This window comes from Eschrichtius robustus, chromosome 3, assembly GCF_028021215.1.
Source record: "Eschrichtius robustus isolate mEscRob2 chromosome 3, mEscRob2.pri, whole genome shotgun sequence".
In the NCBI taxonomy this organism is placed as follows: domain Eukaryota; kingdom Metazoa; phylum Chordata; class Mammalia; order Artiodactyla; family Eschrichtiidae; genus Eschrichtius; species Eschrichtius robustus.
The window spans coordinates 118,985,594-119,007,461 of NC_090826.1; the positions used below are offsets into that span (position 1 = coordinate 118,985,594).

General features: G+C 43.3%; 1 protein-coding gene across 1 annotated transcript in view; it reads left to right on the plus strand.

The window, feature by feature from the left end:
* The window catches only part of LOC137762788 (carboxyl-terminal PDZ ligand of neuronal nitric oxide synthase protein-like), a 315,104-nt gene that overhangs the window by 199,135 nt on the left and 94,101 nt on the right, over positions 1-21,868 (plus strand). Inside the window, 1 exon segment of the mRNA XM_068541164.1 lies at positions 14,401-14,493. Coding sequence (XP_068397265.1) covers positions 14,401-14,493 — 93 coding nt within the window.

Below are 21,868 nucleotides of genomic sequence, written 5' to 3' on the forward strand. Positions count from 1 at the left end.
AAAACTGAATCTTGCAGAAAACAAGCGATAACAGTGCTTTTCCTACATAAACCATCCTAGCATCTTTTGATCCAGTATCATCATAGGAATTTGGAGGAAGTAAAATCTGGTGCAGCCTTGGAATAACCTAGTGGTGATAGGCTTAAAGGAAAGATGAGACTGAGTGGAGATTATGTGGTGCATCTGAGCCAGTCCCGACGTGGGAGGGGGAGACTCAGGGACTTAGGGGTGATGTGATGACCAGCATTTACCTCTTACCCCTCCTGGACTCTTTGTTTCTCTGTATCTGCTACACTTGACTTTACTGGTCCTCAGCCTTAGCTGCACATTAGAATCACCTGGTCTGTACTCCAGACCAATTAAGCCAATTTCTGGGGTGGGATCGAGATGCCAGGATTTCTTAAGTTTCCCAGGTGTTCCCGGCGTATAGCCACAGTTGAGAACCTTCATTCCACTTTGCAATTCTTTAGACCCCGAGGAAATATTGCCACCTACTGACAGTAGGAAGTTATTATGCTTGGAAACAAGTCAGTAACTCTTCAGATTCCGTTCCAGTTTGGGATCTTGTGCTCTGGATAATGTTTTTTTTTTATCATTTATATATTAGAGTTTGATTTTTGGCTATCTTAAGGTAGCTCTCAATAAGTAGCACCCTGTCTCAGTTTTGATGTAACCCAGAATATTGGTGTATACAATTGGTAGGAATCATGGAATATTAACACTGAAGAAAACCTTAGAGGTCATTAGCTCAAACAGCTAGCATGTCCAAGTATCTTTTGGACTTATATACTCTGGCCCTAGAGCCTTGCTCCTCAAAGTGTGGTCCATGGGTCAAAAGTGTCAGCATCACCTGGGACCTTGTTAGAAAGGCAGGACTTCCCTCCTCCTCCCCCCACCTCTGAACCCACCCCCACCCCCTGACCCACAGAATCTGTAACTTAACAAGATCCTCAGGTGATTCATATGGACCTTAAAGCTTGAGAAGCACTGCTTTAGAGAATCGTAAGTGGAAGCTTCTGTGAGTACATTTCAATTCAGAGTAAGAAACTCCTTTTCAAACGCAGCTGCCAGAATTCTTTTAGACTGAAGGACCACTTGACAGGGACAACACTGTTACTTCTAAGAGCCCTCCCAAGTCTGATTTCGTTGTTTTTCTCCTCCTCCTCAAATAGTTTCTTCAGTGTCTCCCAAGAATGACTTTCTTTATACCTTATACCATGAACGTGCATTGCAGCCATGTGTTCTGCTGTGTGCACTGTGGTCTTCCCATTGTTTCCCCACTTAAACCTGGAAACCCTTGTGACCCTAATGGATGAGTGCAAGCACAGGTTATCCAAGTCTTCTCATCTCTTTCTCATTGTGCTGCTGGATCTAAACTAAGGGAGAAAGGTTGAACGGATCAAAGACTTGGGAGAGGCTAGGAAAGGGAGTCCCAAATGAACACCTACGTAACCTCTAAATTCCCCTCTAATTCCTATGCCCAGATTCTCCAGTACAAGGTAGAGTTTTTTGATGTATAACACATCTTCTGTGCTCACCTGTGCTGTCATTGTTGAGAGCATTGCTACTTTTTCCAGGCATGGGATTTAGAGATGATTTCCTTATCCTGGTTCTCAGTCCATATAGTGATCTCATCCAGACATTTTCTTTATTCTTACAGCCCAGTACTTGATATATGTTCCTGGTCTTTCCTAGGTTTCCCATTTCCAGTCTCTCTCCTTTTGGAATCCTCAGTGCTGGTGCCAAGATTATGTTCAACATCTGCCCCTCTGCTTTTCACTGTTTTCAAAACACTAAAGAATGTAACTCCCTCCTCCTTTCTATGCAAAACTCTTAATAACTTATTTTCCAGTTGAGAACCCTCCCCCATCTGTCTGCATCCTTTCTCCCTCCCATCCTCTACCTCTGCTTCTGGGATCAGCCTGGCCTGGCCAAACACCCTCATTTCCTTTTTATTACACCTTCTCACCTTCCTTCTTCAAGTGGGCCTGCCCATCACACTCTTCCTACAAGGGCTGTGAGCTTTGTGTTACCTTGAATCACATTTAGAGCTGGGAAGGTTCTCAGATACAATCTAACCCAATACCCTTATCTCGCAAAAGAGAAGAGTAATACCCAGAGAGGTTAGGTGCCCAAGGCCACACAGCTAAGAGTGCAAATGCTTGATGTGAAGTAGCAGCACTGTCTAGTGTGGCTCCTTCAGGGAACTTCGTAATACTTGATGTGAACTGTTCCGTTTAACTACAAGCTAAGTGTGGGGATGTGCATGGTGGATGGTGAGGGATGCAGGAAAGTCACAAAACATGATGGATTGCCTTCTTGTAAAGAGAGGTAAATCAAGCCTTAGAAAGACAGAAGGATTCGTTATTTGTCTCATACCATTTTTGGTCTGAGGCAACCTTAAATTCTTCATTCATGACTCTACTAAATACTGGCAGGCACTTACTCCTTCTAGGGGGCGGTGTGTGTGTGTATGTGCGTGTGTAGATATGAGTTATACTGTTTAAGCATTGTTGTGTCTTTTTTTTTTTCTTCCTCTGGAAGATGATTTTAATGTCCCTTGTCTTTCTACTTACATGAGATACCGTGTTAACCATTTAGAGGAGGGTCTGGGTTAGATATTAGAGGAGAAGGATAGAATTGGTCACAGTCAGGGTTTGTTTTGTTTTATTTTTGGCTTTTCACCCACCTATGCCTCTATTTTTACTTAAAAGGAGAAGGTTCTAATACACGTTTTTAATGTGCTGCAAGAACTAGCGGAGGGAAAAGCAACCTGAAAGCAGTGGATTATTATTAGTAGTGGTACTTACCTTGCTTCATAAATCACCCCTTTGGGCCCCTTAATCATTTGATATGTTGTTCAGCTCCCCGTGACCTGTCAACATGCTCTCAGTCAGAAAAAGTGATGGCTGTATTCCAGGGCCTGTCTCGTCTCCTCTCTATAGGGAGCAACCACCACTCAGAGGCTCCCTTGAGTACACAGCCCGAAATTGCCTGCATTTGAGTCTGCCGCTGCGTCATCCAAGGGCCTGTTTAATTTGCCCTCTACCATCATGCCGGTCTCTCCACACTGAAAATGCCTCCTTCCCACAGAACAGCTGTGTTTGGATGAACCTCTCTCCTCGCTTCTCAGTGTTCCAAACAGCAATGGACTTGGATATTTCCTGCCCTGAAGGCCTCCTTATGTTCACAGGGCCCCTTTGTCATGTTTTTCTGACCTCACTGGCATTCTGTGCCCTTCCCAGGTCGTTGATATTGTCCATGGGTGTGGAACAGGGTGGGAAGCAACAAAGGAAATGAGGGCAGCCAGTGCTATTAGTACGGGAAAGAATTTGGGGTGGGGGGAGATTATATGCTTTCCACTGAGTGGTCTGAGAATATTCCAGATCCTATGAAGTTAATTTCCAGTAAGTTCTTCCTCCTTTTCTTGCTTCCTGTTATAAGATGGAGTTGCCTGCATATCAGAGAGCTCATTACACATGTACTGAATGAAAGGAGGAATGAATGAATAATTGTATTTGCTGGAGCCAGGATTCTGGGCTGGTGAGGTGCTGGGGCTATAGGGAACAAATGTTGAGAACAGGACTAAGAGACAGAAGATGTGGGTTCCAGGCTTGGGTTTTCCACCAGTGAACCTGGGGAACTTTTTTACCATCTTTGGGCAGTGACTTCGTCATCCATAAGATGAAATATCTGGTCAACATTGGTGGTCCCAAACATTTCAAACACAACGATTCCTCTAAATTTTTGTTGAAATAGTTCAGAAGCTTTTGCAGAGGGAAGGAAACCAACAAAATTCACCTACTGAATGGGAGAAGACATTTACAAACAATATATTTGATAAGGGGTTGATATCCAAATTATATTTAAGAAACTCATATAACACCATATCAAGAAAGCAAACAAGCCAATTAAAAATGGGCAGAGCACTCTCACCACTATTATTCAACATAGTTTTGGAAGTGTTAGCCACAGCAATCAGAGAAGACAAAGAAATAAAAGGAATCCAAATCGGAAAAGAAGAAGTAAAGCTGTCACTATTTGCAGATGACATGATACTATACATAGAGAATCCTAAAGATGCTACCAGAAAACTCCTAGAGCTAATCAATGAATTTGGTAAAGTAGCAGGATACAAAATTAATGCACAGAAATCTCTTGCATTTCTATACACTAATGACGAAAAATCTGAAAGTGAAATTAAGAAAACACTCCCGTTTACCATTGCAACAAAAAGAATAAAATATCTAGGAATAAACCTACCTAAGGAGACAAAAGACCTGTATGCAGAAAATTATAAGACACTGATGAAAGAAATGAAAGATGATACAAATAGATGGAGAGATATGCCTTGTTCCTGGATTGGAAGAATCAACATTGTGAAAATGACTCTACTACCCAAAGCAATCTACAGATTCAATGCAATCCCTATCAAACTACCACTGGCATTTTTCACAGAACTAGAACAAAAAATTTCACAATTTGTATGGAAACACAAAAGACCCCGAATAGCCAAAGCAATCTTGAGAACGAAAAATGGAGCTGGGGGAATCAGGCTCCCTGACTTCAGACTATATTACAAAGCTTCAGTAATCAAGACAGTTTGGTACTGGCACAAAAACAGAAATATAGATCAATGGAACAGGATAGAAAGCCCAGAGATAAACCCACACACATATGGTCACCTTATCTTTGATAAAGGAGGCAAGAATATACAGTGGAGAAAAGACAGCCTCTTCAATAAGTGGTGCTGGGAAAATTGGACAGATACATGTAAAAGTATGAAATTAGGACACTCCCTGACACCATGCACAAAACTAAACTCAAAATGGATTAAAGACCTAAATGTAAGGCCAGACACTATCAAACTCTTAGAGGAAAACATAGGCAGAACACTCTATGACATACATCACAGCAAGATTCTTTTTGACCCAGCTCCCAGAGAAATGGAAATAAGAACACAGATAAACAAATGGGACCTAATGAAACTTAAAAGCTTTTGCACAGCAAAGGAAACCATAAACAAGACCAAAAGACAACCCTCAGAATGGGAGAAAATATTTGCAAATGAAGCAACTGACAAAGGATTAATCTCCAAGATTTACAAGCAGCCCATGCAGCTCAATAACAAAAAAACGAACAACCCAATCCAAAAATGGGCAGAAGACCTAAATAGACATTTCTCCAAAGAAGATATACAGATGGCCAACAGACACATGAAAGAATGCTCAACATCATTAATCATTAGAGAAATGCAAATCAAAACTACAATGAGATATCATCTCACACCGATCAGAATGGCCATCATCAAAAAATCTAGAAACAATAAATGCTGGAGAGGGTGTGGAGGAAAGGGAACACTCTTGCACTGTTGGTGGGAATGTAAATTGATAGAGCCACTATGGAGAACAGTATGGAGGTTCCTTAAAAAACTACAAATAGAACTACCATACGACCCAGCAATCCCACTACTGGGCATATACCCTGAGAAAACCATAGTTCAAAAAGAGTCATGTACCAAAATGTTCATTGCAGCTCTATTTACAATAGCCAGGACATGGAAGCAACCTAAATGTCCATCGACAGATGAATGGATAAAGAAGATGTGGCACATATATACAATGGAATATTACTCAGCCATAAAAAGAAATGAAATGGAGGTATTTGTAATGAGGTGGATGGAGTTAGAGTCTGTCATACAGAATGAAGTAAGTCAGAAAGAGAAAAACAAATACAGTATGCTAACACATATATACGGAATCTAAGGAAAAAAAAAAAAAAGCCATGAAGAACCTAGTGGCAAGACGGGAATAAAGACACAGACCTACTAGAGAATGAACTTGAGGATATGGGGAGGGGGTGGGGTGAGATGTGACAGGGTAAGAGAGTGTCATGGACATATATACACTACCAAATGTAAAATAGATAGCTAGTGGGAAGCAGCCACATAGCACAGGGAGATCAGCTCGGTGCTTTGTGACCACCTAGAGGGGTGGGATGGGGAGGGTGGGAGGGAGGGAGATGCAAGAGGGAAGAGATATGGGAACATATTGTATGTGTATAACTGATTCACTTTGTTATAAAGCAGAAGCTAACACACCATTGTAAGGCAATTATACTTCAATAAAGATGTTTAAAAAAAAAAAATGGGCAGAGGACCTGTATAAATGTTTTCCCAAAGAAGGCATACAGATGGCCAATAGGCGCATGAAAAGATGCTCAACATCACATCATCAGGGAACTGCAAATCAAAACCACAGTGAGAGATCACCTCACACCTGTCAGAATGACTGTTATCAAAAAGACAAGAAATAAGTGATGGGGAGGATGTGGAGAAAAGGGAACCCTCACACAAGCCTCATGTTGGTGGGAATGTAAGTTGGTACAGTCACTATGGAAAACAGTATGGCAGTTCCTCAAAAAACTAAAAATAGAACTACCATATGATCCAGCTATTACACTTTTGGGTATTTATCTGAAGAAAATGAAAACACTAATTCAAGAAGGTGTATGTATTCCTATGTTCATAGTAGCATTATTTACAGTAACAACCTCAGTGTCCATCGATGAATGGTTAAAGAAGATGTGGCATGCCACTCACCACTATTATTCAACATAGTTCTGGAAGTTTTAGCCACAGCAATCAGAGAAGAACAAGAAATAAGTGGAATCCAAATCGGAAGAGAAGTGAAACTGTCACTGTTTGCAGATGACATGATACTATACGTAGAGATTTATAACGATGCTACCAGAAAACTACTAGAGCTAATCAGTGAATTTGCTAAAGTAGCAGGAGACAAAATTAATGCACAGAAATCTCTTGCATTCCTATACACTAATGATGAAACATCCGAAAGAGAAATTAAGGAAACACTCCCATTTACCGTTGCAACAAAAAGAATAAAATACCTAGGAATAAACCTACCTAAGGAGACAAAAAACCTGTGTGCAGAAAACTATAAGACACTGATGAAAGAAATTAAAGATGATACAAACAGATGGAGAGATATACCATGTTCTTGGATTGGAAGAATCAACATTGTGAAAATGACTATACTACCCAAAGGAATCTACAGATTCAATGCAATCCCTATCAAACTACCAATGGCATTTTTTACAGAACAAGAACAAAAAATTTCACAATTTGTATGAAAACACAAAAGACCCCGAATAGCCAAAGCAATCTTGAGAAAGAACAATGGAGCTGGAGGAATCAGGCTCCTGGACTTCAGACTATCCTACAAAGCTACAGTAATCAAGACAGTCCAGTACTGGCACAAAAACAGAAATATAGATCAATGGAACTGGATAGAAAGCCCAGAGATTAACCCACACACCTATGGTCACCTTATTTAAGGTAAAGGAGGCAAGAATATACAGTGGAGAAAAGACAGCCTCTTCAGTAAGTGGTGCTGGGAAAACTGGGCAGCTACATGTAAAAGAATGAAATTAGAACACTCCCTAACACCATACACAAAAATGAACTCAAAATGGATTAAAGACCTAAATGTAAGGCCAGACACTATAAAACGCTTAGAGGAAAACATAGGCAGAACACTCTATGACATAAATCAGAAAAGATCCTTTTTGACCCACCTCCTAGAGAAATGCAAATAGAAACAAAAATAAATAAATGGGACCTAATGAAACTTAAAAGCTTTTGCACAGCAAAGGAAACCATAAATAAGACGAAAAGACAACCCTCAGAATGGGAGAAAATATTTGCAAACGAAGCAACTGACAAAGGATTAATCTCCAAAATTTACAAGCAGCTTATGCAGCTCAATATCAAAAAAACAACAAGCTGATCCAAAAATGGGCAGAAAAGCTAAATAGACATTTCTCCAAAGAAGATATACAGATTGCCAACAAACACATGAAAGAATGCTCAACATCACTAATCATTAGAGAAATGCAAATCAAAACTACAATGAGGTATCACCTCATACCAGTCAGAATGGCCATCATCAAAAAAAGCTACAAACAATAAATGCTGGAGAGGGTGTGGAGGAAAGGGAACCCTCTTGCACTGTTGGTGGGAATGTAAATTGATACAGCCACTATGGAGAACGGTATGGAGGGTCCTTAAAAAACTAAAAATAGAACTACCATATGACCCAGCAATCCCACTACTGGGCATATACCCTGAGAAAACCATAATTCAAAAAGAGTCATGTACCACAGTGTTCATTGCAGCTCTATTTACAATAGCCAGGACATGGAAGCAACCCAAGTGTCCATCAACAGATGAATGAATAAAGAAGATGTGGCACATATATACAGTGGAATATTACTCAGCCATAAAAAGAAATGAAATTGAGTTATTTGTAGTGAGGTGGATGGACCTAGAGTCTGTCATACAGAGTGAAGTAAGTCAGAAAGAGAAAAACAAATACCGTATGCTAACACATATATATGGAATCTAAAAATAAAAAAAGGTTCTGAAGAACCTAGGGGCAGGACAGGAATAAAGATGCAGACGTAGAGAATGGACTTGAGAACACGGGGAGGGGGAAGGGTAAGCTGGGACGAAGTGAGAGAGTGGCATGGACATATACACACTACCAAATGTAAAATAGATAGCTAGTGGGAAGCAGCCGCATAGCACAGGGAGATCAGCTCGGAGCTTTGTGACCACCTAGAGGGGTGGGATAGGGAGGGTGGGAGGGAGACGCAAGAGGGAGGAGATATGGGGATGTATGTATATGTATAGCTGATTCACTTTATTATACAGCAGAAACTAACACACCATTGTAAAGCAGTTATACTTTAAAGATGTTAAAACAAACCGAAAAACAAACAAAAACAATGCCAACTTATGGCCCTATCCCAGATCTGCTGAATGAGCATCTCTGAGGCCTGGGTCTGGGATTCTGCCGTTTTATCAGGAATCCCGAATGGAATTTAAAACAAGTTTTAGATCCCCTGGTCTACAGAGCTGGATAAATACTTAAACTTACCCAGCGTAAATTTAAGTATTTACGTGGGAGCGTACGGGAAGGGGGCATTGACCTGCAAGGCTTCTCTGTGGAGAAGGCTGAGTAGGTATTTTAAGAATAAGCAGGAGTTCACTAAGCAGATTGCGGGGGGAGAGGGCATTCTGGGCATAAACATTAGCAAATGCAATTACACGGAAGTATGGAAAAGTATGGCATGTTTGACTTGCACGTGGGAGAGTAACAGCAGTATCCTTTCGCAAGCAGAATTTAAGGGGACTTGCCATGAGAAGAAATGTGTTTGTTACAGTGTTTTCAGATTTTTATCTTTTATTGTGGTAAAATATATATTACATAAAATTTTCCATTTCAACCAACCATTCTTAAATGTACAGTTCTGTGACATCTACATACAGCATTTATATTGTTGTGCAGCCATCATCACCACTGTCCGTCTCCAGATCTTTTCATCTTCCAAAACTGAAAATCTGTACTCATTAAATGCTAACTCCTCATTCTCTCCCCTCCCCGAGACCCTGAAGCCCACCATTCTACTTTCTGTCTCTGAATCTGACTATTCTTAGGTACCTCATGTAAGTGGAATCATGCAATATTTGTCTGTTTGTTCCAGCGTAACATAAACATCACTTAACATAATGTCTTCAAGCTACATCCATGTTGTAGCAAGCGTCAGAATCTCCTTTTTAAGGCTGAGTAAATCCTATTATATGTCTCTAACACATTTTGTTTATCTGTTCATCCGTCAGTGGACACTGGAGTTGCCTCCACCTTTTGGGCTGTTGTGAATATGCTCTGAATATGGACGTACTCAGATTTTGTATCTTATTACCTAAGCTGTTAAACTTTCAGATGTTAAGTGCAAAATGATTTCCTACAAACCCTTGGTAAGACAGTGCCTTTGGTTGAGGTGCTTACAGTTTTGTTGTGGAGACGTGTTTGCACTCTTGAAACCAAGACTATGGGCAGAATATGATTAAAATACCCAGTGGCACTACTAGAATTCACTTTTAAATTTCCTGCGATCATGCACAGGAAGCAAAGCCTCGAGACTTCCTCTAGACAGGTGGTGAACACAGCTGATTATCAGCCGAGGACTTACCAAGCCAGAGCATCACTATCTGCGTTTGCAAACTAAATCTCCTCTCTTGGTAAAGTAGCCTCTGAGCACCTTGATTCATAACTAAGCATTGTGGGGACACTGGGAAGGAGCTAGGCAAAAGAAATTTTATGGAGACGAGTGAGAGGACCAGCTTCCTACATAGCTGGTGAGAGAGTGCATCACTCGGTTTAAGTTGTTTGTAGACGAGGTAATTGAGGAACCAGGGATCCTTATTAAAAAAAAAAAAACCCAGATTCTTCGGGTAGCTAGACATTATTGTGAAAATAGACTGTTAAGAGGGTGTGTGTGTGTGTGTGTGTGTGTGTGTGTGTGTGTGTGTGTGCGCGCGCATGTGCGTGTGTGTATACAGCCCCAACCTTCCCGACTACTAAGAAAGTGATTCTGTTACTTCTATTTCTGCAGTACAGCCTCAAGCTCAGGGCTGGGCCAGTCCCTTCATTAACTCACTCCCCTGTTACAGACCTCCTGCTTTCCCTTCTTGGACACCCTGTGGCTGAAACTGGAGACACACAAGATTAGGAGGTAGTTCTGGGAGTTGGGGACAGGGAAGCATTGGGGTATCAGAGATATCCTGTTCTGTTGGCAGCTCTCTGACTTCCAGCCGATGTTCTGGTTGAGTGTTTACTCCTGGCTCCTGCTGGATCTGAACCCCTCCCTCTACCCAGTTTCCCCTTCATGGGCCTCACTGGTTGGCACAGCACTCTCAGTTCCAGGGCTACTATTCCCATGCAGGGTCCCAAGGCTCTGTTTATGAACCCCAGACATTTGGTCTTTCTAGTCAGTGGTTAGTGTTCCAGGGCTTGTATTGTTTTGTTCCCTACAAGGTCAGGTCCTGTAAGGTTTAATCTGTCCTTGCTGGTGGGGCTCTGACTAGCAAAGCAAATATATCCGGTCAGCCTGGCCACGTTGGGGGAAGAGCCAGGCCTGTTGGCACAGACTCCAGAGCTGGCATGGGCTTTGTGGGAGGCGGGCCTGGACCACAGACGGTGGCATCAGCAGTCCTGTTTGTTCTTCAGCCCCTGGCCAAGCCTGGGCAGACTAGATTCCTATCCTGAGGAACACAGATGCTTCCTCCTGGGCCCGCCTGCCCCTCGGAGCAGCACAGTCTGGTAAAAAGGAGGGCTTGTCCCTGTGAGTCTCTTTTCTCTGTCCTAGTCACTCCCAGCATCTCCTCTGTTCCAAATCCATTTTCCATCCTCACAGTGAGCACAGTAATATGGTTGTCCAAGTGCAATATAATTGCTGTATAAATGAATGGTTTTATGATAATAAAGATTTAAAGCTTTTCAGACACTTGATTTCATTTCTCTATTTTTCAACAAAACTACCATCTGAGTACCTATTCTTCAGTTGCAAAGGGTTTGGGACATCTGACCACCAGCCAGGTGGAGTAGGTGCTGCAAAGTGTGTCGAACCTAAGAGCCTTCTAAGCAGCAGTCAGGTGGTACATACTGGCAGCTGTAACAGGGCCTAGAAGCCTGTTTCACGCCTCTTCTGCCCTCTTCATTTTGAAGCACTCCAGAGAGCATTCCACCAGCTGTTGTAAGGAGGGTCACCTGTATTGTCACCGTCATTGAGATTATAATGCAATCGTTTGGTCATGCTTCTCCGTGCAGTTACCGTGCCCACACACCATAGAAGAGCCACCTGGGAGTGTGTGTACAGTGATCGAATTAGAGGCTGTTTTCCAGTTCCAGCTAAAGAGAATGTTTAGCTGCATTTTGAGTTCTTAAGATCAGAGTATTAAAGGCATGGCCAACGCTGCCAAAACACGAACTGTGGAAATAGTTCAGGTTTCAGATACACAAGCAAGGAGCTGGTTGGGCGTCTCTTGCGAGCCTCGGGTGGGGGGATACTGATTTTAAAAAGACCCCAGAGAGAATGAAACCAATAGGGTGGTGGGCCAAACAAGAAAGAGATATGGCCAGCTACAAGATTTTCCTGGAAGTGTAAGACATTTAAGGGTCTGGTTTAGCAGGCAGTACGCTCTCTGAAACCAGGGCTGGGAGGTGACATCCTGCCCTGCAGAGATAGGTACTTAGTATTCAGTGCTTTGAATTTTTCGCTGGAAAGAGGGAAGAAGGAAGCATGTGGAGCTTGTGAGAGTGACATGCTGGAAGAGAGCAAAGACAATAAAACAGGCAAGGAGTGACCTGTCTAGGGCAGGTTTTGTCCACCTCTGGGTGTTTCCTGGACTCTTGAGCCCTTGTCTGCCCCCGCTGAGTTCATCAAAACACACCTCTCTGCCCTCCTTCGACCGGCAGGAGCAGCTATGGTTTTAGTGATGTGTCCCCAAGGGAGGCACAGCTGAAAGACTGTGTTTATTGAGAGCCTGTGAGCAGAGGTAAGTGCAGGGTGAGGCCAGGAAACCTCTCCCAGCAGGCACAAGGCCAAAGTCGGCCAACTTACAGATTCTCACGCTAGCTCTCCCACCCAGCGGTAATTTCAGCTCATCTAGTGCTGCACCTGAGCCGAAGGCTGCAGTCAGGGGACACTCTGCAGATTGTAGCCTGTGTCCTGAAGTGCATGCCAATCACACAACTGTAGCCTTCACCAGCTTAACAGCCGTTGACCTAGAGAGGAATTTGTTACATGGCCGAGGCCCTCTTATAAGCCAGACCCCAGTACAGATAGCACTTCTCCCCATCCTGTCGGACACGCTTGCTCTCTTTTATTGTGTTACTCCTCACTGGCTTTGGGTTCCCAGACTCTGAAGCAGAGTCTGAAGCTGAAGTTTTCTTCTCTTTCTCCTATGTGTCTGCTGCTCCGGTTTGCTCTTCTCTCAGGATCGCTGGTAAAAAGGACAGCTGTTGACAGGATAGAGTGATTGGGAGGCTGGGAGAAGTGACCGCCAGACTGGGGAGTGATGTGTGTTGCCGTCACCTGGAAACTCAGATCGGCAGTAAACCAGAACCTGCCCTGATGATATAAAGAAAACTATTTCACCTCACTTAGCTAGGTCATGTCCTTGTCTCTGAGAAGCTGACAGCCAGTGGGCATCAGCACTAACTCTGCAACAGAATAAGAAAACGAGCCGAGACTTCAGTGGAAGGGATAGAATACAGACAGTAAGAAGCTCTAATCTGAGTTCTTAAAATCAGAGTATTAATTGGCATGGCCAAGGGAAAGTTCTGGATTTCTCATGAGATTTTCAGAGTAGGTTATATTTTCATCTTGTTAAGTTGGTTAAAGTTCATATCTGTCAAAATACCGAGTAGAAATAGTTAGGTTTTAGATGCCCAGGCAAGGAGCTGGACGCCTTACTAAGCTTGGGTGGTGGCATGGTGGGAAAGGGTTTTGAGTATAAAAGGTCCCAGAGAAGAGAGCCTGTGGGTTGGAGTAGAGAGTTTGGCCCCGGGTCTTGTATTGTTATTTTTTTAATCTGTAGGCCAGATCTTTGGTTAGAGAGCTTGGCAGGTAGGTTTGCTAGGTGGTGATACCAAGATGGGAACCAGATGAAAATGGGTAAGCGCTCAGAATGAAGTTCAGTGAGGAAAGTGTAGAATTATTCCACCATTCTGAATGTCTGCACAAACCTAAGAAATGGCTGTGAGTGAGCAAATGTGATAGAAAAATATCTGGGATTGAGGATGAGGGCCAGCATCCCTCAGCAGTGTAGTTGTGGTTGAAGCAGGCCTATTCGGGATTGCAAACAGAAATTTAGAATATAGGGTTTGTAAGGTAATGCCCTCCCTTATAACTATCATTAGTCAGATCCTTTTTAGAATACTCTCTAGAATATTTTAGGTTAACGGGGCTATGGGTAGATTTGGAGACTGACCTACAGATAAAGGAATTTGGGACTTGAACGTGCGGAGAATAACTTACATTTCATAATGATCTTTAAGTATGTAAAAACCCTGATTTGAAGATGGGTGCCAGCTCTTCCTAATCTTCACTGAGGATGGAATAGAGTCCCAGCAGCATTTGGGTAGACACGAGGAAAACTTGCCTGACGGCGAAAGTCATTAAATGTCAGAATGAGTTATTGAGGGAAGGTTCTGGATTTCTCATGAGATTTTCAGAGTAGGCTCTGTTTTCATCTTGATAGAATGGATCAGGTCCATCCCCATGGCCCTACGTGATAGCTGAGTGGTGAAACCAGTGACCATTCAGAGTCCCCGTTCCAACCCAAATATTGCCGAGCCCCTGCCTGCAGACGTCTACCTGCTTTTACATCCCCTGAGGTGCTTCATGTCCCCGGAAACTGCATCAGCTCCCTAGACCCATCTGAGACCCTCCTTTCCAGGTCATGAGCTCTCTGGGGCTGTGCAGATGCACTGATCTAACTGGATTGTGCTCTTGTTCTCTTCTCACTTGCAGTATGAGTTTAAAGCCAAAAACATCAAGAAGAAGAAGGTGAGCATTATGGTTTCAGTGGATGGAGTGAAAGTGATTCTGAAGAAGAAGAAAAAGGTAAGTGACTCTGAATCACAAACTCTGGTGAAGAGGGAAGGAGGGGAGGTAGGCGTGGGATAGCTTTTCTTTCTAGGCTACCTTCCGGACAGAATCCTTCCCTGATCTGGTGAGGTGGTCTGCTTTGACCAGCAACAGTGTTGAGAGGCTACAGCTGGAGCAAAGAGGCAGGGGCCAAAGGCCTAGTCAGCTGTTTGGCTTGGTCAGTCCTGGTATCCCATCAGTGACAAGGGTCATCTCCTGTCATCCTGGCACTCAGACCCCTTCCCCCATTTGATACCTTTACCTTTGAGTCTTGATCTTGGGAAATGCTTTTAAATTCAAGTGAGGGCAAGTAGCAGGGTTCAGTGGGGGAGGGGATAAGAGGCGGCTTCCTCAGAAGTTGTCCCATTCTGTTGCAGGAATAACTCTCAGTTCCAGCTGAGGTGGCATCCGGCCCCATTGTGTGTCCTTGTGTCCTCTTGTTACAGTTATTGCTGCTTTAGCCCATCTATTTCAATAGTCCCTCAAGACCCAGCCACTGCTGCTCTTCAGCATGCAGGAAGGCTAGAGCGTGGCCAACATGTTGCTTTTTACTGGGTCAGTGTGGCGTGCTGGAAGGAGCCCTCAGCTGATTGGAGAAGACCTGGTTTCTAGTCCTGGCTCTTCTCTTTCTGACTGTGTGGTTCTAAGCAAGTTAGTTTGCTTTTTGGAGCTTCAACTATAAAATGAAGAGTTGGATTAGGTGATCACTTTCCCCTTGTCAGATCAATTACTCTGCACCAGCTCTGGAACCGTGCTTTTCGGTGCTTGCATGTGTATGTATAGGTCACCTGTGCTTATTCAGGTTTTTGAGAACCTTCTGGGCTACAGAGAAAGCAGACCCTACAGGCCAAATGGGTTTGTGTGTTTCTGCCCCCTGAACCTCTGAGGCAGGATGGGAACCTCAGAGGTTAAACACTTCCCAAAGCAGCCACCAAGCCGCCTCTCTTTCCCTAGCCTGTCCATGACTGTTGAATGGCGGTATGCCTCCGGGCTGTGGGAAGAAGCATGTTTACAGGAACTCCCTGCTCTCCAGAGAATGTTTTAAGGGCAGGGGCCATCTCTGTAAGCTCAGCACTCACTTGGACACCTGGTATGTGTAGTGTGTTTCCAACGATTTTGGCTGTTGGCTAGCTGGGTAAATGAACATGTTTTGTGTATGATGGTCATTAAATCAGGAAGAACTAAGTACTTAGCAGTTGGGTCAAATGAAGTCTCATTTGTTACTTTTGGCTGTCACATTCTTCTCCCTCTTTCTCCTCTGTCAACCTTCCCATTTAAAAAAAAAAAAAACAAACAAGGATGAGGGCCTTCCCAAGCATAGAAAAGCCTCAGTGGAAATTGCTAACTTTATGAGTAGGACTTCTTCAGCGACTCTGATCTTCAGGTGTATTATTCTAATGCAGGCAGTAGCCAAGTATATTGTGATCATCTCTTACTGAGATGTAAAAAAAAAAACTTTTTGTTTATATTAATGTGTCTAAAATGCTGTCATCTTGAACTGATGCTAACAGATAATGAATCTCAAATTCCCTTACGAATCTTAGGTTTTATTTGTGGTGTGAACCCAGCTACTAAGATAACTGGCTTGGCTTTGTGGTTTCTCAATCAGTATATTTTCTTCAACTCCCAACTAGGCCCAAGTAATGATCTTTCCTGTGTATATGATAATGATTATTTATTATAGTATTGGAATCGCACTATTGCACCATTTGCTAGGGAGGGGACTTCTGAATAAGGAAGATTAGTCTTGAACTTCATCCAAAGGAGTTTTCTACAAAAGGACCCTAAAGGGCCTCTGTTTCCTGTGGTTTCTCATATACACCAGTAACTTTGTTGGGATAGCCTAAAGCATTGTTCTAGAAAGGCTCTACTGTTCTCATTAACAAATATTTACTGTGTCTACCATGTTCAAGGAACTGGGTAGGATACATAGGGGTATTAGAGATGGACCCTTTCCAGCAAAATTAGCTATTTTGAATGACACTATATGCATACATAGGTCTATCATAGCTCCTATAACATTGCATTATAGTTATTTGTCTCTTTACCCCGTAGGCTGCGAGCCTTTAGGGCCAGGGACCACGTCTTCTTTCCAGTTCTATTTCATCTGTTTGAGAGGGTAGAAGACCAGTGGGGGCAAGCTGATGAACGTAATTACACACTAAGATGATAATGAGAACAGCCAACAATAATAGCTAACACTGATATTGAGCCCCTGCCTTTTGCCAGGCCTTGTCTGATGCAGAGTATACTTATTAGATCCACACAACCATCCTGTGAGGTAGGTACCATTTTAAGGCTTGGTTTGCAGAAGAAGATTAAGCAACTTGCCCAAGACCTCAAGTCCCATCAGTGGTGAAGTTGAGGTTTGAACCAGGTCTGTCTTGTTCAGATCCCAAGTGGGTTCTTCCCACTACCGTGTTGCTGTGTGTGTACTAATCTCTTCAGAATCCTTTAGAGAAAAACTGCTCTATAGGTAATGCCTAATGAATTAATCCAGTGTCTTTAACTTCTAGCCTTTACCCTGTCACTGGGATATCACATCACAAGGAAACTAGTTTCCTGCTCAAAGAGTACTGTTAGTTCCAATGGAAACACACAACTTAGATCTATTTGGGTAAGAAAAGGAGGCACTTAGAATTATAGAACCAGAATTTGGGAGAAAGAGCTTTAGAAATGCTCTAGTCTGATCCCCTAATTGATTAGATGTGGTAACAGAGGACAAGAGAGACCCAGTAACGGTCCTGAGGTCACCCAGCTAGTTATGGAGCCAGGACTAAACTGAGTCCAGTCTTCTTTCTACCATGTTTTCTGCTAGTTTTAAAACAGGCGTATTAGGAATTTTGTGCATTGTGTGAGAACTTATTAGTGCTTCAGTTTTGAAATGTGTTTTCTATATCTATATAGGTTATACCTTAAGATGGGTGGTAGCTGTGTTTTCAGGCTAATCCTATTCTGTCTGGAGGCATGGAGAACTTGTCAAGCTGAGTTAATGTGGCCTTTGCAAGGTGATTTAAAAAAAATTTTTTTTTAAATTAGTTTTTGAGAAGTCACCATTGCTTTCAGGAGCATAAATAATGATAAAGCAGACAGACTTTGCGATGTGCCTACTGATAGTTTCCAGTAGGGATAGGAAATAAATGGAAATACAAATTCTTCCTCTACTTTTGGGTTCCTAGGGAAGGCCTTCAAAACTGCCATATCCATTTCTGGGTTCCAAAAGGAGGAAGGACCTCTGTGATAATTATCCCTGACTCTGTTTTCTGTTCTTGGCCCTGTTCCAGGCACACCTACCTCTGAACCAGTTCGCATATAATATTCCCTGGCAGGAGATTTTGGAATAACTAAATGGCTGTAACTTTCCATGGAGGACTGGATATTTGCACTCATTAGATAAAGAAAAGAGAAGAATCTAAACTCAAGGATGTGCTTACCTCATTTGGCGGTCTTATAAAAGCATACACTGAAAGCCCGTTACCCCTCTCCCTCTGTTGAAAGTGAAAAGCTTCCTGGCAGTGGAGAGTGAACACCTTTGACTTCATCACTTGGAGTAGCAAAGAGAACGTGGGGTCTAGAGGTAGACAGGCTGGACTTTAATTACCGCTTCACTAGATGGCCTTGCAGGGGAGTAAGTTAACTTCCGGAGCCTCATTGTTTGTCTGTAAAGTTGAGATCAATTTTGATAGTGTCAAGGAAGCAATATATAAAGTTCTTAAGAAAGGACATTTTTTCCCATATCAACTGGGAAATTTCCTGTGAGAACAAAAAGTGAAGCAGCTAAATATGACTTTCCTGTATCTTTCCTTTTTTTTTTTTTTACTTTCTCACTTTCTGTGTTATTCTAGGTCCTCCAACAAGTAAATGCCAAGACAGGATTAAATGCCTGTGGGAGGAGGTGGGGAAGCAAGGCTGGGATAGCTGTCAGATTTCAGTGCGGGTCTGACTCCAAGTGAAGGAGAGAGGAAGGAAGGAAGGCACGTAGGTTGGGTGAAGGTCTCTTAGAGTACAGCGCGGTCTGAGGAAGGTTTGGCAGGGCCGTCAGGGAGTTCTGAAGCCAGAGTCACCTGTCAGAGGATCCCTGTGTCTCCTAGGAATGGGCTTCCTCAGGATCCCCGCACACTGGTCACTGTCTGGGGGCAGGGCCCCTGCGTGTACGTAGTGATGGATTTCAGAATGCAGCAGCCAGGGGGCCCTTGGTTAGTTAAACTTCCTGTAATTGGAGGTCTGTGGGGCACATTCTTGCGATAACATCTTCTTTTCTCCAGAAATTTTTTACTAGCCAATATATGAAGCAGAACCTTCTTTCAAGTGAAGCTACTCTCTACACCTCATGACTTTTTAATTACCTTGGAGTAAGGAATTCATTTTTAAAAGAGAAGAAAAAGAGGAGGGAAGGGGAGACTGCTGGGGTGGGGAAAGGCATGGAGAGAGACAGGTTAATAAACGAATTCAGAGGCCTCTTAAAAGGCTCAACAGTGCCTTGAGTGAGTGTCCTTTGTAGGTACGGAGGGGACAAAGAGTAAGAGAAAGGAGTGATACCCCAATTCTGTATGTGTATATGTATGGCAAAATGCCAGACAGCTGCCCCAAGGGCATCAGTCTGCTCCAGTGGGTACTCTGCCCACTCATATTTTTACCCCCATTTCTTTATATTTATGGAGCTAGTGAGGAGGTAGATCTTGTCTCCCTGGGCCTCACTCACTGGCCTCAATGCTGGTACTGTCTGTGCTCCCAGTGATACCAGGGAGGCCCTGCCTGAGCCTGGGCTTCAGGTGGAAGGAGCCTGAAGACCAGCCTCGATCAGTCCTGTTGGTCCCCCTGGGCTGTTTGCAGTGAGTACGGCTGTGAAGGGCGCTCTTTCCCTCAAAAGCACTCAAAGAGGTGCTGACAGCTTTAAAGATGTGTCCCCTCTTCTCTTCCCCCCCTCCACCGCCTTTTCCACTCCCACTTGGACTTGAAATGTCTTCATTTCCTGGCCTATCTTGGAGACCACAGCTCACTGAGGACAGTGGGTAGCAAAACTGAAAATTTCCTCACGTAGCTAGCTATCAAGACTCCAAGGCTTATTTCCAAGCACTAAAAAAAAAAAAAAAAAAAGTGGTTTTCAGGTGTAACTTGGAGCTGTGTGAGTTTTCTGAGGACAGTTCAACTGAGTTTGGCTATAGTTACCATTCAATAATATGTCTCTGTTTTATGGTCGAAGCCAACTTTGCTTTATAATCCCATAAAGGTAGATCAGTAGCTTTTCTTCCTGTTTTCTTTCTCTCGTTAACCTTTTTTTTTCTAAAATTTTTCCCTTAGAAGAATGTTTCCATGTAGAAAAGTGAGGAGGGGGTGGTCTCTTTGTGTGTGTGGTTTTTTTTCTCTACAACGTTTGAAAAATGGAGGAGACGTGTAAAACAGTGTCAGAGCAAAGAGAAGAATCAAATCGTTTTTAAGCCACGCATTGCCTCCCTCTGAGTTAACGCTATTCGGATAATACCACATTGACTCTGAATTGTACCAGAGTACCTGTATGGGTCAAAAAATCAGGGGAACTTGGTTCTAGTCTTGACTGGGCTATTAACTAATGGGACACCTTGCTCAAGAAACTGCACTGCTCTGGGTCTTATTTGAAAGATGGTGGGATAGGAAGGATATTGAGTGTGTGGCGAGGAGGAGTGGAGAGGCTTTAGTTATCAAAGTGTTGGATCATCATTCAGGCATTGAGGAGATTGGGTTAAAATGCTCCAACCATATTTGCCTTAGGTTCTTGAATAACTGAAACATTGTTGAGTCCCGGCTACCCTCCAAACCCTTTGAGTTGTTTTGATAATTTCCTTATCCCTGCATAGATTGAATGGACTCATGCAAGGATTACTGCAAGACCTTTAAAGGGAGATCTAATGGGATTCTATGGATTTTACTTAAATGGATTTTAATGGGATTTTCAGTAAAGGAAAATTAGTAAGTAAGTCAGTGAAAAGATGTTTACTATTTTTGGCCAGCATATTCTATACAGATGCTGATATCACTTCAAGAAGTAAAGTATTTTCTGCCTGCTGTGGACCCTGCTGATGTTCCTCAATAAATTAACACAAGGTTCCCTGGGAGTCTGGTCTCTCCATCCTTCTCCTCGTGTCTTCCAGAGAAAGAAAAATATTTATTCTGTATTATTTTGCCTCATTATTCTTTCTTTTTGATGAATGTATTAGTTGCATTCCTTAGACTTGCAAGGAAGAGTCGTGCCCAGATCAGCTTGAACAGAGGCTTATTTCAGGCTAGGCGGAAACATGGGCTGGCACACAGTGCTTCCTCTTCCTCAGCACGGCAGTCTGTTTGAGTGGAAAGTATGCAGCTGGTCACAAAAACCACCTACCGTTACTGGCGGTTCAGCCTAGGCTCCATCTAGGACTTGGTAGTCTCCAAAGAGAGGATCTGAGTGGGTGGAACTGGGTCTTCTCATCGTGGAGCTCAAGGACTAGGCAGATCTGGCCAGCCCCTCCGTGACACTTGACCTTCCTCATGTGTAGTCGGGTGCTGATCCTGAGCCCCGTCAGTCACGGCTGGGTTAGCAAGGATGGCTCATGAGATGCACGCAGCATGTGCCAAGTCACCCACACTCAGAAAGAACCCTCTCTGGGGCTGCTTTCCTCCGAGAGGAAAACAGTGGGTGTGGCAGCTTCTCGGAGTTTTATGGACTTCTTGGTGCATTGAGTTATTAACTCTTGTGTTAACTTTGAAAATTACATCAGAGCAGCAAGGACTCTTATGAGTCGCCTTTCTTGATAGTAAGAACATGAGATAACGGGGGCTCGATTCCCTCAGGAGCAGAGCAGCCTCTGCTGTTAGCCATCCAGGTGTTTAGTTCACAGTGGCTGTTTATTGAGTAACACCGGGGCGGGGGGGGGGGGGGGGCCTTGGCCAGGGGCAGTGGTTAATGGGATCACCATCGGTTGGCTGTCTTTAGTGTCAGGAGACCCTTCCCGTGCCAGGCCTGAGACTCCAGACTATGCTGTGTGTGAAAGAGATCCTCCTGTTGGGGATTTCAATTTATACCTTTTCTCTGGTATAGAAGAGTGGCTCTCAACCCTGGGGCCACATCACAGTCACCTGAAATGTTTGTTAAAGCTACAGATGACTGGGCCTCACGTGAGCTTAGATCCATCATGTGAATGACTCCAAAGAGTTGGAGCCCTGGCATCTGGAGTTTTTAAAAAAACATACAAACCAGACTTTCACTTTTTGGATGGGTGCAATTTTCTCTATTGTTCCTGCCAAAGTGCAGCTGAAAACCCTGGACGTTATCTGTAAAACAAACGTAAAGGTGGGGCAAGGCAGACTGGCTGGGGACGCACGGAAGCACGCAGCT